The sequence below is a fragment of the Simochromis diagramma genome, unplaced genomic scaffold, assembly GCF_900408965.1.
Source record: "Simochromis diagramma unplaced genomic scaffold, fSimDia1.1 OVJJ01000421.1, whole genome shotgun sequence".
Lineage (NCBI taxonomy): Eukaryota > Metazoa > Chordata > Actinopteri > Cichliformes > Cichlidae > Simochromis > Simochromis diagramma.
The window spans coordinates 718,149-737,448 of NW_024387250.1; the positions used below are offsets into that span (position 1 = coordinate 718,149).

A 19,300-nucleotide genomic window follows, 5' to 3' on the forward strand; every position below is an offset into this window, starting at 1 on the left:
TATATCTACACGATGACCAGAAATGAAAAGAGCATTTTAAATGCTCTGCATTTTAAATTTGATTCTTTAAAGCGTATGCACCCTGCCTACACCTGCTTCAACATTCTCTATATGTAAAGCCATTTTCCAGCTCAATGCACTGTTGTTCACAGAAAGACTTTCATCTGGAGACAAATATACCCCTTTATATATTTTTGACAATAAAAATGAAGCCCACAAAGCTAACAGAGATCTCAAACAGATCCAGATTAAGGGTAATACCAGGCTAACTGTAGTTCTGTGAGCCTTGCTTCAGCCTCCCACTCTTGGTGTGTTTTGTCTGGGTCAGACTGACCTCCTGGTGGCTGAGGTTGAAGGGCTCCTTGCCCCAGTGCCGGTGAAGCTCCACGATGGCAATGAGGTCCCCGATGGCAGTGACGATGGGGAGGCACAGGACAGAGTGAACATGGATCCCTGAGTCCTGCCCTGTGCCGTCGGGGAATCTCTCGTCCTGCAACACAAAGACCAGCGAAGAACATTATCACCTGAACTGCACAGGGCGTATTAACTGATGAAGATTACAAAGAAACTCCTGTTTCTAAATCTGTTGCTATGAAAAGTACGCCACATGTGTCTCATGCGCTTGTTTTCTTAAGAATTTCACTTTGACACACACTCACAGAGACACACACACACCTTATAATAAAGTTAAGGCTTCTTTAAAGCTGAACCTGATTTGTTTTGACTTTTAAACTTGAAGAGTTTCTACTACAGTGTGCCTGTGCTGATATTTCCCTGAATTCTGAAGCTTCTTCTTATACCTCATTTGAAATCTGCTCCCGTTCAAAGTGTGAAGTGTAAATCAAAAGAGGGATCATTTATTATGTGTAACTAAATGAAAATACTGGCAAAAGCATAACTGGATAACAAACTAAATGGCCCAATACATAAATACTCATCATTTGCCTAATGAAGCAGAAATATTGAAGGAAATGAGAAAAGAAAATGACGACAAATGAGGGAAAATAAACTGAGGCAACACAAAAGAAACATTTACAAAAATTGCGCTAGACTAATTAAACATATTAAAAATGGAGAATTAATGCAAAAGTACATTCACACAACAGCAACATCCAAATAAATCATAATAATTACTTAAAGAATGCCTAAAATAAATTTAATATATTTGATCACTTAACAAAATATTAATTCATTAATTAGTATTGACTAATTTACCTTTTGTTTCATATATTTACTCCTATTATGATTATTTTTTAATATCTTTAGTTTGACAGTGTTGAGCACATTAACCCAATGAGACCAATAAGAAAGAATTATTTCATTATATGTTTATAGCTACATAAAGTAGTCAAACACTAGATGCACTGAAATGTTACACTGTTGATGGATGACAGCCACACATACCCCCATGACGTCCTCTACTAGTAGTGTTTTGCGAGTCTTGGCAACATGAGCGGCAATGGTTGTCCCAAATGCGATGGGGCCAGAGGGGATGAGGGATGGAGGGCCATCCTTGGCCGCCGTTGGAGTGAATAAACATAAACTCTGTTGAGAAGAACAGACAAGAACAGGAAGTGAAGCACAACTGGAGAAAAAAGGAACATATACACAGAGATGCATCAGTAAAAAAAAGAAGAAGTCAGCACTCACATTGTTGCATTCTCCCAAGAAGTAAAGTGCAAATCCATCAGCTTTAGTTGCTGCAGGAAAAAAAATAATGAGACACAGATGTGCAGAGCAAGTGACTAAAATACAATCTGGTCAAATCTGACATTCACTGTCAGCCTATGCTGCGAATGTGTAATCTATCTATCTATCTATCTATCTATCTATCTATCTATCTATCTATCTATCTATCTATCTATCTATCTATCTATCTATCGTTATTCTGTTACTGGAGTATTATTTATTCCTACCGCTGTAATACCCCTAATAAAGGCTATCTTATCTTATCTTATCTTATCTTTTTAAGTTTAAATATTTGCTTTAAAAAAACTCCTACCTTACCTACCTGAAATTATTCATAATTATGAAATACTGCTTTCTTTGTTGACTAAATACTGTATTAGTTGGTGCTTCTGCCTGAACCCTATCTGACTACATGAAATAAAATTTTTTAAATGAAATAATGAAATAAAATAAAATAAATGGCAGATATCAGCGAGAAAAATAAAGACAACAGAGAGACACCCCCCCCCCCCCCCCCCTTATATTAAATCTAATACCAATCTATTAACAATGTCCTAGATAACTACAAGGGTACTCTGACCGAAAGCTTTGACTGCCATCCAGTGCATCTCATTCCCAGTTCTCCTTTCCAGTCCTATTTCACACAGATATATAGGTCATGTTATCATACAATGTGGAGTCAGAGAGCCTGGTGGTGCAGTCAGTGCACAAGTGATCAAGCAGTTAATGAGAAATGAGGTTTGGATAAAGTGAACCTTTATACTCAGATTCATTATAAAAGTAGAACTTTGAATCACTGCTTATGAAATTCTTCCAGTCATTAAGATGGAGTCATAATATGAAACAGGAACAAATAATCCATCAATACTTTATGAACTGAATCAACAAAATAAAAAAGAGTGATTGTTTTTAACCTTTTACATAACTCAATTTTCTGGTTTATTGGCCTGTAAGTGACAAACATGATTTGGTTTGCTTTGCTAATTTGCAAGTAATTCTTATCCTTACTTTTGTTTATTGGATCAGCATGTGGGTGGGGTTTACTAAAGTGGGTGTTAGAAAAGTACATGTGCACCAAATTTGATTTTAAACGGACAAAACTTCCTGCTGCATCTGAGCTTATCCTGCTCCTCCACTATTACGGTGCTGAAATGACACCCAGAGTATCTGAAGCCGTGCTCATCGAGAGAGGTTTTGCAAAAATCCACTTGACACCACCGTTATTGGACTCATCTCGGACGGGGATGAGTCTGCCTACAGGAGGGAGGTTGAAAGTCTGGTGTCCTGGTGCAGCCACAACAACCTGGTGCTGAATGCCCAGAAGACAGTGGAGATTATTGTGGACTTCAGGAAGCACACAGCCCCACTCCCCCCCATCATCCTGACTGACACCCCCATCACCTCTGTGGACTCATTCCGCTTCCTGGGTACCACCATCACCCAGGACCTGAAGTGGGAGCCCACCATCACCTCCGTCATTAAGAAAGCCCAGCAGAGGATGTACTTCCTGAGGCAGCTGAAGAAATTCAACCTGCCAACACGGACGATGATGCAATTCTACACTGCAATCATCGAGTCCATCCTCACCTCCTCCATCACCGTGTGGTACGCTGGAGCCACTATCAGGGACAAACAGAGACTGCAGCGTGTTGTGCGCTCTGCTGAGAAGGTGATTGGCTGCAGACTCCCATCTCTGCAGGACCTGTACACCTCCAGGACACTGGGGCGTGCAGCTCGGATCTCAGCTGACCCTTCTCACCCTGGACACAGTCTGTTTGACCTGCTCCCCTCAGGCAGGAGGCTCCGGTCCATTCGCACCAGAACCTCTCGCCATAAGAACAGTTTCTTCCCCTCTGCTGTTGGACACATGAACAATAACCGTACGACTGTTCCCACCACTAACACATGACCCTACGCTGTGTTCACTGCATCATTCCATGTTTGGCACTGATCACCACCTGCACTCATGTATATATCATGTATATATCTATCTATCTACTTAGCACTTTTAATTCTTATTCTTATTTTTATTTTCATGTCTATTTAAGCGTAATTTATGACAGTATGTTTGCACTGAAGCACCGCAGCAATTTCCTAATGTTGTAAACCTGCTCAACATTTGGCAATAAAACCCTTTCTGATTCTGATTCTGATTTTGGTTGATGTTTACTTTTACCTGTTTTGATGATGTTGCACAACTCATAGAGCAGGAGTTTATTGTCTCCTCCAGTGTCCAGGCGCTGCTCTATGTAGCTGTTGAGTTCGTACACCACACCCTGCATATTTGTGTCCTGGTACTGCTGGACACAAGACACAAAGAAATTGGATCTGTGCAGTCTTGCACAAACACTGAGATTGAATATCAAAATTCAGCAAGTGCAACGAGGCAGAAAAACCTGACAACAACCTTCATTCTCTACCGCATTCAGTCTAATGTTACTGCAGATTACTCCAGGTCAAATGACTTTTTTTTTTCTGTTTCTCAGTGAAAGGGGATTAATGCCATTCACAAAGACAAAGCCATTCATCATAACATTACTCCCCGCCCCACCCTTAGACTCTAGCTCAGGGATCCCCCTGCAGTTTTGCAAGGAGGCCACCAGATCCTCACAGTTCTGATTAGAGCTCTGGCAAGCTGTGCTGGTCAGCCTCAGCTTAAAACTGCGGTTATGTAAGAGGCAAACCTCCCGGCTAGTACGGGGCAAGAGAGCGGTCTAGTTCTGCTCCTGCCGTGAGTGTGAGGACAGGACGGCAAGGAGAGTGGCGTACTAGAAACCCTTCCCCATGGGACGCCTTCTATCCTCCCACATCCTGTTTGCACAGACGTATGGGTGACGCACTGAGGGGCCAAGTGGACCTAATTTTTTCCCCCTTTTTTTCCCCTGTGTGTGCATGTGTTAGTTCCTTCTCCTCAGCGTCATGGCCTCGCTGTGGGTTCTGACACCCGGTCTTCTGATGGTGTGAATGACAAAGGTGTGAACATGCAGTATGTGTAACAATAGCCATTGAACCTTTCTAACTTTCCCAACAACTGTGACACACATGATGCGTTTATGGTCCAACCATATGTTTTCTTATTCTTTATATTGATGTTATGCCTATGACAAAGTCATACAAAGGCACTAGACTAAATAAAGTAAGGACAAGGACAAAGACAACTGTTTCAGTGTGTGCAGTTCTTAAATAGCATCAAGCCATTTTTACAGTTACTGAAGGACAATATTATGTTATAATATACAGAATGTAATATATAAAATAAGATGATAAATAAAGTAAACACCTACCCTGCTGACTTCTTTAGAGGATGTGTCATCTGTAAAAAGAGAAAGTTAAAAATAAAGTTTAAAATAAATGACATGAATTTCAGTTCAATTCTATATTTACATAGCAACAAAAACAGCTGCCTCAAGCAGTTTTATATTACAAGGTAAAGACCCTACAATAGACAGAAAACCTCAACAATCACAAGACCCCCTATGAGCGAGTACCTGGTGACAGCGGGAAGGAAAAACTCCCTTTTAGGGATGAATTGAAAGTAGATTAAGATCTGGCCACTAACTAAGACATGAATAATCACATTCTGTGAAAACTTTTGCAAATTATTTTTAAGTTTATTAGTTTAGTTTTAGTTTATTAAAATCCACATTAACTAAAACAATTTGCTTCTAATTATTAAATAAAACAAAACTGAAAAATGTAAAAAAAAAAAAAAATAGCTAAACGCAGATGTAAGTAGGTAAGTAAGTAATTACCTATTTCACAGATAAAAAAAAATCAAAGCGCTTTACAACACAAGAAATTGAAATTTAAAACAATGTAACAGTAAATAAAACAGCAATGTAAAACAATAAAAACAATGTAAGAACAAATTAATCAAAAGCAGGAAGCATTTGGTGATGAAGCATGTGGTGAAGCGTTTCAGTTAAACAAAAGAAAACAAAATAAAAATAAAAATAGACTTTTGTTAAAAAAAAAAAAAAAGAAGAAGAAGAAGAAGAAAAAAAACTAACCAAAATTAATTTTGTCAACTCAAAAAGCTAATGTCCTTAGTTTTAGTCTTGTCAGTTTGGTAAAGTTTGTCAGCATAAATGCCCAGGATAAGATGAAAAATGAAAAACCAATTAGAAAATACAAAATTACAACACTTTAACCAGCATCACCACCTTTTCTGTTAGGGAATGCCCAGGCAATGCATTCAGCAGGCAGCGGCCTCCACACACTTGACCGTTGTGTTGTGATTATGTTGTGATCACGACAGGCAAACATCACGAGCAGCAAATAAGAAAAACCACATGCTGTCCTCAGAATAGTCGTCAGGTGAACAAATACGAACGATGGCGTATTTAAAGCATCAATACTCATTATCTATAAGTAATGGATGAATATTTTATCTACTTAATGCAGGGAGGTATTTATTTAAATGACGTTCCTTTAAAAAAAAAATTAGGAGAGATATTCGTTTAAGTTGACGAGTGCAAAACTTTGTGGCTTCAAGTGCAGATTCCTTGTGTAATTTACGGCTGCTGGGGAGACATATGACTATTGTCTTTGGATGTAGACACTGAAGTATGTGATAATTATGAATGCTTCAGCCAATCATAACAGTTTCTGGACTCATAATCTGGGAGTGTGTCTGGGAGTGCTACTTGGGCTGAAAATAAAACCATTCACACAGCTCAAGTGATTCTTCGGTACACGTGGGTCAACAGCACACGAGAACATAAACCGCTGAGATCTCTTTGATAACTTTTCATGTGATCAAAACCACGCAAAGAGCTGGGCAAATTTTAGAAACATCCACTGAAGTGCTGACTCGAGCTGGCCATCCTTTGAAACGAGCCTCTTTGAACATGTGAAGAAAGGAATTGCAGCCGTCTACATTGTTTGTTGTTTTAAACATTCCTGCAGTATGCTATGAGTTTCCTAACTTAGCCATGAGACCTATTTTAGAGTGAAGCGCTGGCCGCTGACGTCAATCAGACGACAGAAAGTTGCACTTGAAAAAGACTTCAAGCCCCACTGAAAAAAATTATCTTTTTTAAAAATGACTTGTTGAGGCCTAAAATAATCAGACACTAATCCCTTTAAAGGGCAGCTATGACAGTATTACTGGTTTAAAAAGTGGTCTACATTTTTTACAGCAGTTCAGAGCAGCCATATTAACACAAACACTGATGCGTGACAGTTTTCTTTCTGACTTTGATTCCACTTCCCTCATAGAGAGACGGGTCACTGCACAAAAAAACAGTGTCACTCTTTAAAATCTTATCTGAAGGGCACCAAGGCTCTCTAAACCAAAATGATTCGAATCATTTGAATTGCATGCAACATGATTCAGTGTGGGACAGGATCTGTGTGGTATGCAAAAATTCTAACGCAATTAAATATGCTTGAGAAAGAGGGCTGTGTAAATAAACCTAAATTAATTACAAAAAACAAACAAAGAAAAAACCCATCTATGCAAATACAACTCAGGAAATTGCAATTCTCACTGCTATTTGGCTCGTAACTTATGTCATTTTTCGCCTTGTCGTTTGTTCAGCACATGAGCACTGGCTTTTTCTTTCTCCGTGACCCCCCTCACAGTGCTGCCCCTTGCATCACCTCTCTCTCCTCACCCACGGCAACAAGGTTCACTAGAGGGTGGTGAGGCGTGGGAAACGGCACTTTAGAAAAGGCTCTGTTTGACGGGGGATGCTGCTCCAGGAGACGCGTGGATCATTTTATCCTGCTCCCACTGCAGTGGATTTATGTGCTCAGTGATATTTATCTCTTTGTCTGTCTGTCAGTAAGAGTATAAAAAAACCAAAACAAAACTACAAAGCCAGGGGTGGAGCATGGGAACAAAAGGCTTTCATCGCATATTTAGATCGCTTTATTCAAAATAGAAACGCAGAGCATTGGCCTTGGTGGAGGATCCCCATAAAGTCAGTTGCGCCACTTATCCAACAATGCCAAAAACATAAGAATGAACCAGAAAAAAAAGTCACATCAGGAAAATATTACACTGATGGGAAGATTTTATAATGGTATTTACAACAAACAAACAAAAATACTTTTTAAACCAACAAAACTAATTGACCAGGTTCTTCTACATAAAAATATAAGTCATTCTGTCAGCTTCACAGGAACACATCCTAAATGTCCCTCCTAAAAAAGTAAAACTGTGACCAGACAATGTTCATTACAGGTCTAGTTACTGTACAGACACAAAATCTCAGTTAGCATTTTATTAGCAGAACTCTGTGTGTCTGCACACCACAAAATGTCTAAGGAGCTAAAAATGAACAGGAATAAGTTGTAGTTGTGGGATAAACACTGTTGAGGTGAAAAGTAGAACCGTTCTATGCCTGGAAACTATAGAGTTACAAAAGCCCTTTAAATCTGTTGTACTGAACCAGTTTTGCCCAGCTGGAACAGTTCCAGCAGCTTCTTTTAAAGTTTGCATGCAGGGTCATGCACGCATTCAGCAGGTGCAGGTGCAGGTCCAGCATGGCTCTCACATAACTGTCTTTCCTAGAAACCAGAAATATCTTGTCTTACCTCCTAGCTTAGCTCTTTGGCTTTTTTTGTGTCTGTGTGAGAAGACATATGCTGCTTTGTTCTGCATGACCACCAGCACCAAAAACAAAAGACTAAACTGAAATGTTACAGATATAAGATCTTTGTTTCATCACACATGTGTCATGGGATTATAACAGAGCTATCCCTGGGGTAGACATTCGCTTTAGTCGTGTTTGCGCGTGTGTAACTGTGATTTTTATCACCGGGCCAGCCATCAGCGCTGGGACAAAAACCAGCCGTCTGTTAATACCTTCCCTTATTTTCAGGAACCTGCTGTGATTTCAGTAAACACACCAGGAGAGTGCTGACATGTTCTTAGAAAATATACTGCCAGCACAGTCGACAGTGAACACTAAACACAACTGTCGAGCAACTCCTGAACGCTGCAGAGGCTGAACTGACTTCTTTTTGAAACTTCATCACACCATTTAAACTTTTTTTCCCCCCAAAACCTGCTGCACAGTAGCTTTGGTTCATCAGGTACACAGTAAATACAGTATGTACTAGTTGTGTTTGGAAACCACTGCTGAGTGGGTAAGGCTGACTATTTGACTATTTCATTACACTGTGTCGATCTATGTCCCAATACAATTTATTGTCCACAGTCGTACTCTTGCAAACACTGCTGAAAGCACTGTAAACAAACAAAACAGTGGGAGTGACTCTGATAGAACAACTATGTGATGACAGCAAGGAAAATAGTAGATAGGTAGATAGATAGATAGATAGATAGATAGATAGATAGATAGATAGATAGATAGATAGATAGATAGATAGATAGATAGATAGATAGATAGATAGATAGATAGATAGATAGATAGATGATTTGAAGAAGCATCTAGAAGATATCAGTAGCCCTGGGCGAAGGTCTTGCACAAGAAAAATGTCTCAGTCAGACAGGTCTAATGCGTACGATACTTTATGGGCTCTTTATTGATCCACCACTACAGATACACAGTCTCCCACAGGACGGTCAGCTAGCAGTGACTCAGCGGTCAATATGTGTCGACCTAGTGGTTGTCCTGCATCGACCTGCTGCATGGAGGATTTGAAAAAAGCAGTCTTCTTCTCCTTCTTTTTCAGTGCCATGCTCTCTATTTACCAACAAGCAACAAGCGAGTCCTCCTTCTTTCTTTTACTTTTCATTAACCTGCTCTACATTTCTGGCAAAAGGCTTTAAAAGAGCCAGCATGTTAATTAAAACGTCTAGTTATGTTTACCAAATGTTTTTTACCATTTGAAACTCAAAGTGCCTCATGAGCGCTGCGTAGAGAGAGGTGAGGGGCATCCACCTCCCCTCCCTGGAAAGCCCTGCAGGTGAGCCTGCTCTCTTATCACAGTGGTGGGGTATGAGGTACTGCTACACAAGCACATCTTTGTCTGCTTGTGCCTGGCCTCTAAACACATCTGAGAAACAGTATCAGCTGCTTAACTTGGCCTAACTCTCTTGCCGCTGGAGACCAGGCCAGTAAGGATAGAGACTCACTTTTCCACATGCTTCTCCAGTAGAATAGAAGAGGATATCTACTTTATTGTAGCTATTCAGAACATACACCAGTTTTTGCACGGCAGAACTGAATTTCTGTGTATTTACAGGGTGGGCCATTTATATGGATACACCGTAATAAAATGGGAATGGTTGGTGATATTAAAGTCCTGTTTGTGGCAGATTAGTATATGTGAGGGGACAAACTCCTCAAGATGGGTGGTGACCATGGTGGCGATTTAGAAGTCGGCCATCTTGGATACAACTTTTGTTTTTTCAATAGAAAGAGGGCCATGTGACACATCAAACTTATTGGTAATGTCACAAGAAAAACAATGGTGTGCTTGGTTTCAACGTAACTTTATTCTTTCATGAGTTATTTACAAGTTTCTCTTTGTTCACAGCCACTGACATGTCGAAGAGGTTAACACGTGAGGAGTGGATCGAAATTGTGTTGATATCTGGTGAACGCAGTAACTGGGTCATTGCAGCAGATTTCAATGCAAGACACCCTACGAGACCACTCATCTCCCATGCTACAGTCAGCAAACTGCTTGCTAAGTTTCGTGAAACTGGTTCAGTGTTGGATTTGCCAAAATGTGGACGCAAGAAAACTGTCACTAATGAAGAAACATCAGTGGCTGTCCTAGCTTCATTCAGCAAGAGCCCACAGCGTAGCACTCGCCGCATGTCACTGGAGAGTGGCATCAGTCGAACATCCCTTCGGTGGATATTAGCTACTCACAAATGGCACCCTTACAAACTCCAGCTACTGCAGCATCTCAACGAGGATGACCCAGATCGGCGCACAGAATTTGCAGAATGGGCAAAACAAAAATTGGAACAGGACCCTCAGTTCACGCAGAAGATTTTGTTCAGTGATGAGGCAAACTTTTAGGTGAATGGTGAAGTTAACAAACAAAACCACTGCTATTGGTCTGACACTAACCCACATTGGATGGATCCCTCCAAGACTGTTGGAACAACAAAAGTGATGGTTTGGTGTGGTATATGGGGTACAACGATAGTGGGTCCATTCTTCATCAATGGAAACCTCAAGGCCACTGGATATTTGAAATTGCTACATGATGATGTGTTTCCCTCTTTATGCACTGAAGCTGGCACGTTCCCTGAGTTTTTCCAGCAAGATGGTGCATCACCACATTATGGGTGCCAGGTCCGAGCATTCCTAGATGAACAGTTTCCTGGAAAGTGGATTGGTCATCGTGGGCCAGTTGAATGACCCCCAAGGTCTCCCGATCTGACCCCCTTAGACTTTTATCTTTGGGGTCATCTGAAGGCAATTGTCTATGGTGTGAAGATACGAGATGTGCAGCACCTGAAACTACGGATACTGGATGCCTGTGCTGGCATTTCTCCTGCGGTGTTGCTATCAGTGTGTGAAGAGTGGGAGAAGAGGGTTGCATTGACAATCCAACACAATGGGCAGCACATTGAACACATTTCATAAGTGGTCAGAAACTTGTAAATAACTCATGAAAGAATAAAGTTACGTTGAAACCAAGCACACCATTGTTTTTCTTGTGACATTACCAATAAGTATGATGTGTCACATGGCCCTCTTCCTGTTGAAAAAACAAAAGTTGTATCCAAGATGGCCGACTTCTAAATCGCCACCATGGTCACCACCCATCTTGAGGAGTTTGCACCCTCACATACTAATGTGCCACAAACAGGACTTTAATATCACCAACCATTCCCATTTTATTACGGTGTATCCATATAAATGGCCCACCCTGTATTTTCCATCGAACCAATATAATACGAATAAATAAATTTAAAGTATAAAATAAAAGTATAAATTTAAATTGTTACACATATACAGTTAAGAATATAAGAAAAAATGTCTATATACTTATATTAGTGAAAGAAAAACTATACAGGATTATTGATCAAGCAGGGAACCTAGCCTGACAGGGACATGTTACTTCAATTACTCAAGTAGTCAATTTATCCTTGTAAAACTCTGATAACTTATTATTCGGATAAGGTAAAAAACAAACAAACAAAAACCTAAATCTTTTCCTAAACCTAAATGGACACCCATGCCATGATGCTCCTTGGATGCAGTTTTGGTGCTGATGTTAATGCCAGCAATTAATGAATCAGCTGAGCGTTTGTGGCTTTTACCCTCTCTGCGACTCAGCACTTGGTGCCACCCACTCAGCAACTTTACACGGCCGGACACTTGGTGTTTAAGTTGTTGTGGTTACTAAACGCTTCCTCTTTACAATAACACCACTTACAGTTAAGTGGTGGATTATCTAGAAGGGAAGAAATTTCACAAACTGACTAGTTTCGGTGGTGGCATCTTATTACAGTACCACACTCAAATTCAAAAAGCTCTGTAAAAAGAACCATTCTTTCACAAATGCTTGTAAAGGCAGGCTGCACGGCTAGGTGCTTGATCTAATGCACCTGTGGCAAAGGGAATGAAAACACCAATTGTTGAGATAAAGAACTTTGGCCCAAAACTTTTGTCAATGTAGCGCCCTTGAAACTTGGTGTTGAAAGAGGAAGTGCAGTGCAGAGTTTGGGGTTGTTTGGATGAGCAACGGTCTTATTTTGAGGTCTTCCTGTTCTGTAGGTAATAAACTAAGTTGCAACACGTACTGTTGAGGACCTGCCCACAGATTATTTCAGAGTTCTTGAGGTTTGCAGTTTTGCTGCAAGATATGTGAATTCAGAGATGATGTCATCCTCCTCTATGAATGACCTCATAGTTTAGGTTTGCAAAATGCTAATGCTGCACGGATTTCTTAAATGATTAATTAAAAAAAAAAATCAGTAATGAAAACAGCTGTTCTTGTTCTAGTTCAAACATAATCCAATTCTGACTGACTTAACGGAACAACTTTTCCTTGTTTAAAAGACCTTACATGGATGAGCAGAAGTTTCAGAGCTAAAAAGCCTTGCATGCTCTGACAAACAGACACACTGATATACATTGTGTGTCTGTCTGTGAGTGTGTGTGCATTGCAGAAGGCACAGATGAGTAACGAGGGGCATTTGAATGGGTGCAGCAGAGAATTTGGGATTTATTAATTGTCCTGTGACAGAGTGTCGTGTGAAGTAAACATTGCCAGTGGGACCCTGGTCAAAGGAGGTGTGATGGTCAAATGACATCAGCAGGATTCTGGGAAACAGCGTTTCTGTGTTCTGGCGGCTTTAAGGCAGCACTGCAGTGTAATGCGCTGTTGAGAGCAATCAGCTTTGAATGTTGAAGCCTCATCTTGATAAATAAACGACACAGTATGAAGAAAGAAAGTAATAAACAATGATTAAAAAAAACACATTACAGAAAGACTATAATTTGATTATTATGACAAGAAATATTTGTAATATAACTGCACAGCAGATTCAACTCAATAAAGAAAGTGTGCAAATGTGAATCCTTTTTCCGGAGTTGCAGGGTGCAACACAACTTCTGCACAAAGACACATACACACTTGCGTGTGCAGACCAACTGATTTATGTAATCCAGTGTTGTCCATCACATGATAAGTGAGAACAAGACTGGCTGCAGGGACTGCTTCCAGGAAGCAGTGGTTATCTCAATGACGGTCACATGATGACAAATCCTGCTGTTGCTGCACTCATAAAAAATATAAAATCAATTGCATCTATTACAAGTGCGAATAAAAAATGAGTTAAGTAATATGTCATTAGAGAGAACTATTTTACCTTCATCAGTACCACAGGAAGTACTTCATTACTTCGTTAACACACAGGGGGAAAAATGTGTAAAATACTAGCTAGAAGTCAGATACACACTCTTAGCCATCAATCTAACACAGTGACCCATTCATCCTGTGTGATGAACCAGAAATTAGACAGTGTTTGTCATTTGAGTGGATACAGCCACTGAGAAGAAGTTACAGAGAGGCTTCAGAGTGGTGCCAAAGCGTCTACTTTCAGTGGTCTAACAGAGGAAGTGGACTTAGTAATATTACTCATGATGTGATGTAAAGATCAAGTCAAAGAGAGATGTGGCTGAATTAGAGAGCTGATTGCTGACGTTTTCACTCTGGTCTCCTCCCACTCAGTTTAAGAGTAGTACAAACAGTAGCTGAATGAAGTATTCTAACTACCACAGATCAGAAATAGCGTATCGAAATTATTCTAATGTAGCAAAGTAATGCTACATGAGTTTCCTTTGAACCTTGCAATAAACACACCTAAATATGAAATGGTTTTTATCGCTGTTCTGATGAATTTACACAATATACAGAAAGAAATGCTTGAGTTTGTACATGAATTGTGTACATGAAGAAAAAATCCACTCTGTTACGTATTTTCTTTTGGCTTTTACTTCTTCTTTTGCTGTGTCAGCACTGATGTAGCAGCATTGTCTGTGTGTGGCTACACCTATCGTTTGGGAGAATACTGCAGCGGCTCCCTGCTCCTTAACAGTAAGCATACATAGAAGTGACTGTGTGACTGTATTGCAGCGGTGCTTTAAGTGACCAATGAGGAGGGTACACTGGCACCTTTACACCCTCACTTCGAGTGCATAATCCTAGCGACAGTGGCCGGTGTAGGACAAACAACTCCTATTCATCTGTAGGGAGTGTAAACCTTTCATCTCAGCTGTCAAAATATATCCACGTCTGTGTACTCTGAAGGACGCTGTAAAACTTTGTGAGAGGTCAGTGAGCCAGTGAAGCTCACTTCTGTACAATGACTGAGACACTGAGTTGAGTTGCTGAGGATATTCTGAAGTTTTCTGTTGGTAACGGCTACTGTTAGCCTCTGTTAGCTGCTATTAGCCTCTGTTAGCTTCTGTCAGTCATTGGTAGTGAAACTTTCTTTGAAGCGAATCTAACATTGTTGGACTCTCAAATGACACGAGAATGTAATGAAACTGTTTATCAGAGGGAAACTGTGATTTATGGGCCATTCAAGCCTAACATTAGCTGGCATAATGTTAGCTTACAACCAGCTGATGTTGTTATTAATGTCTGTCACTACCCGATCCGTACCGGAAACCCGATCGGTACCCTGCATGCGCGAAAGGTGTCTACTTCCGGTCAAAGCGTTTTACGATAGTTACGGGTCAGAGTATCTGTTAAGATGTTAAGAATAACAAGTATCTCTTAAAATGTTTCCAATAATGAAACATTTCAATATAATGTAGACAAAAACGAAAAATAAAAAGATAGTTACAGATCAGGACTCCTCGATCCTTACTGCGCATGTGCAAAGGTTGGACTGTACAAATCGGGTCTACCCGATCCGTACCGCGCATGTGCAGGGGTTTTCTTCTTCTTCTTTTCGTTTAATGGCAGTGTACTCCCCAGTGTACGAGGATACCGCCACCTGCTGACTGAGCGAATGAACCCTATTGTAAACTGAATTAGCGTCATTACAAACGTGTGTTAAATTTGATTTAGTGATAATCGAGTGTATTTATGCTTGTCTGTGTGGAGAGGATTGTTGGAATAGTGATGATGATGTCCGCTATCACTGTCAATTGCCAGTAAACACTTCATCTGGCTGCTGAATCTTCACGTGACATATTATAAAGTCTGTATTATTAACTCTGTCATTAGGCGCCATTCTTCTTATTTTACGGTGCTGTTGTTCAATCAGGGGACGCTCTCTGTTGAGGAGAAAAGCAAAAATTTGTTGCGGATACGGATTATTCATTGTTTAAATGTCCCGGTCAGTCAAAAAGGAGGCAGAGCTGCTGAGAAATGCTAGGAGCTAACTGGGCGCTAACCGTATCATTCAAATATATTGAATGTCGCAATGTTGGCAAAGAGAGGAAGTGACGTAAGATTTGCGCATGCGGGGTACCGATCGGGTTTCCGGTACGGATCGGGTAGTGACACGTATCATTCAAATATATTGAATGTCGCAATGTTGGCAAAAAGAGGAAGTGACGTAAGATTTGCGCATGTGGGGTACCGATCGGGTTTCCGGTACGGATCGGGTAGCAACAATGTCACTACCCGATCCGTACCGGAAAACCGATCGGTACCCTGCATGCGCGAAAGGTGTCTACTTCCGGTCAAAGCGTTTTACAATAGTTACGGGTCAGAGTATCTGTTAAGATGTTAAGAATAACAAGTATCTCTTAAAATGTTTCCAATAATGAAACATTTCAATATAATGTAGACAAAAACGAAAAATAAAAAGATAGTTACAGATCAGGACTCCTCGATCCTTACTGCGCATGTGCAAAGTCTACCCGATCCGTACCGCGCATGTGCAGGGGTTTTCTTCTTCTTCTTCTGTTTGTTTAATGGCAATTTACTCCCCAGTGTACGAGGATACTGCCACCTGCTGACCGAGCAAATGAACCCTATTGTAAACTGAATTAGCGTCATTACAAACGTGTGTTAAATTTGATTTAGTGATAGTCGAGTGTGTTTATGCTTGTCTGTGTGGAGAGGATTGATTAGAATAGTGATGATGATGTCCGCTATCACTGTCAATTGTCAGTAAACACTTCATCTGGCTGATGAATCTTCACGTGACATATTACAAAGTCTGTATTAGGCGCCATTCTTCTTATTTTACGGCGCTGTTGTTCAATCGGGGAATGCTCTCTGTTGAGGAGAGAAGCATGAATTTGTTTGTATACGGATTATCCATTGTTTAAATGTCCTGGTAGTCGAAAAGGAGGCAGAGCTGTTGAGAAATGCTAGGAGCTAACCGGGCGCTAACTGTGGCTGTATCCCAATTCAGGGTCTGCAGCCTTAAAGGCTGCATTTTAAGGCCGATTACGTCACAGCGATGCGACGAAGGCTGTCCCAATTCGAAGGCTGCTCGAAATGCGGCCCTCAAATGCGTCCTTCATTTCCCTGAATTTTAAGGACGTGGCACTGTATACTTCGTGGCCCAACATATCCCAGAATGCATAGCGCGGTGGTGGGTGTGGATAATTTTGCCGGAAAAAAACGGCGGATGAGGGGCGCCCGAAGAGTAAACTTTAAGTAAGTACTGAATATTATGTCACTTATTTATGTGCAAATGTTTAATAACGAAGAACATTAAAACATTACTGTTGGCCACATGTCGGCAAAGTTATGTGACATTAGTGACGTTTGTACTAACTTGGTATTAAAAGCCTTTACTTTAAAATATACGCCGTTCAATAGCTGAGCTTAATCTTACAGAGAATGATCAAAGCTCATGTTGAAACAAACAAACAAATGAACAAAAGATTTTCTCCTTCATTTCTGTCAAACAAAGCTGTATGAAATGTTTCCAGCTGTTAGTATCATGGTTGCTAGGCAACCTGGGCAACGCAACGGAGGCTAGACCCTCCCGTTTCACAAGCCTCGCACTTCCGGCCTTAGCGGTCTTTAAGTACGCGGCCCTTGAGGATCGTTGAGGCTGCGTACTTTAAGGCTGCAGACCCTGAATTGGGATACAGCTAGTATCATTCAAATATATTGAATGTCGCAATGTTGGCAAAGAGAGGAAGTGACGTAAGATTTGCGCATGCGGGGTACCGATCGGGCTTGGGTAGCAACAATTAAGTTAGCTCGTTGTCAGCTGTCTGGGGACAAGAGGGTCGTTTGTCTAATCTACTGACACTAAGCAATTGTGACAAAAAGGGATAAATAAGCATTAGGGGTGGGGGAAAAAATCGATACTGTGTAGTATCGTGATATTTTGTTTGCTAATAATGTATCGATACAGGGACAGCAGAAATCGATATTTTGTTACAAAAAAAAGTTTTTGTGGACTGGAACTGGAACTGGATGCTCTGACTTCAGAGCATGTTGATCCTTTTTCTGAGCAAGAATCCTGACATTCCTTCACTGTCCAAATGTGTTTAACTTTTTTTTGGCAGCAATAAACATGACAGTTTACTTATTTTAATTTAAGACATGTTTTATTTTAATTAAGTTTAAAACTTTTTTATTTAATGTAAAATTATATTTTGTTTTAATTTACTTTCAAATTCTTCAGTTGCTGAATGGGCTGCATAGTTTTCATAAATTGCATTGTTCAGAATAGCTATAATTGTACCAGATGGTTGCACTCAGTTAAGTTGGACTAGACTGTAATACAAACCGTTCAAGTTTGTCAACAATAAAACTGACTGAAATGAGAGAAAGACTGAGAGTGAGACTTTGATATTAGATAAAATGAATATTGATAAAGTTTACCTTTATGTACAGAATCTGAATATCGCAAAATATTTTTAAAAATTGCAATAATATCGTATCGTGCGTTAATTATTGTGATAATATCGTATCGTGGGATGTATGGTGATTCTCACCTCTAATAAGCATGTTTATGTATTTTTGAGGGTTACATCAGGAGATGGCACACAAAGACCTACGACTTCTCTACTTCTCCACCTTTGGCATGCTACATATGTGTCTCTAGCTACTTATATAAAACATAATTAGGCAGAACTGCAACTCCAATCTCAACCACTGTATTCAAGATTGCAGGAAAACATGGTGACTTAGAACAAATTGATACCTCCTAATATGTATTTTTAATGTATTAACTCTAAGTTTATGTAAGCTTATGTACTTACACAGATATTTGTATCTTTATTACCATACATTTATGTATAGTGCTACAATAACTTTTTGATACTGTATTGTTCCTGGTTCTCAACTATGTTTCTCTATCAAAAAGCTACATTCTTTTTTTCCCCAATGAATAAACTAAAAAAAGACTGAGTGTGCCTTTAACGTACAACAATATTAGCTAAGAACAAAAAAGAAACAGCTTAAAAAAAAAATCAAAGAAAAGCGGCCAATATGGATTGGTGATCCCATGCTCCCTTTCTGCTTATTTTCTGTTCTCTTTTTACTTTCTACTTTTTGAAAAAAATGCAAAAATTAATAGAAAAAAAACATACCCACTATATGTTAACTTGATTTAGACTGGAAATAATATGGCCACTCCACTGGCCACTCAGTGAGAGCAGATGTACTTGCAGAATAGTTTCATTATGCATTTAAATAATAAATTATTAATTTAAAATATGTTTCAACATGATTAATATAAATATATTCAATGTTCTCCCTGTGTTTATGTGGGTTCTTTCCAGGTACTCCTGCTTCCTCCCACAAAGACATGCAGTTAGTTGGGTTAGGTTAATTGGCCATAGGAGTGAGAATGGGAAAGTGTAAATGTAAGTGTGAATGGTTGTCTGTCTCTCTGTGTTAGCCCTGTATCAGATTGGTGACCTTATGCAGGGTGTACCCCGCCTCTCGCCCAATGGTGGCTGGGATAGGCTCCAGCCCCCCACCGTCTCCAGTGACCCTGATAAGGATACGTGGAAAAGAGTGGATGGATGGATATTCTAAATCTGTTATTTACTTTTATACCAATAATTTTGTGTTGCTGTATTGTTCCTGGTCCTCAGCTATGTCTCTCCATCCAAAAGCTGCTTTACCAGGGTCTTTAGCTGCACACTAACATCGTTTGCATTACTGATAACATTACTTTTCAAAGCACTTTAAAAAGAAAGCAGTCAGTATGCATTTCTAGACGGCAGCATAATCAAATTTGAAATTTGAAACTTGCTTGAAACATGTAATTCATCATAATGAACATCAA

The 19,300-nt window shown here is 39.9% G+C and overlaps 1 protein-coding gene across 8 annotated transcripts in view; it reads right to left on the reverse strand.

The window, feature by feature from the left end:
• The window catches only part of pde10a (phosphodiesterase 10A), a 67,648-nt gene that overhangs the window by 13,663 nt on the left and 34,685 nt on the right, over positions 1-19,300 (reverse strand). For 6 of the 8 annotated variants that reach the window (XR_005691531.1, XM_040001638.1, XM_040001636.1 and 3 more), the window contains 5 exons: positions 4,974-5,002; positions 3,866-3,989; positions 1,651-1,700; positions 1,405-1,545; positions 335-490 (listed from right to left, as the gene is read on the reverse strand). Coding sequence is in view for 7 of the 8 variants with exons in the window: in XM_040001638.1 (XP_039857572.1) it covers positions 335-490; positions 1,405-1,545; positions 1,651-1,700; positions 3,866-3,989; positions 4,974-5,002 (500 nt within the window). In the remaining variant the exon portion in view is untranslated. The remainder of the gene's footprint in view (positions 1-334; positions 491-1,404; positions 1,546-1,650; positions 1,701-3,865; positions 3,990-4,973; positions 5,003-19,300) is intronic. The other 2 variants (XM_040001637.1, XM_040001640.1) reach the window with 1 other exon arrangement.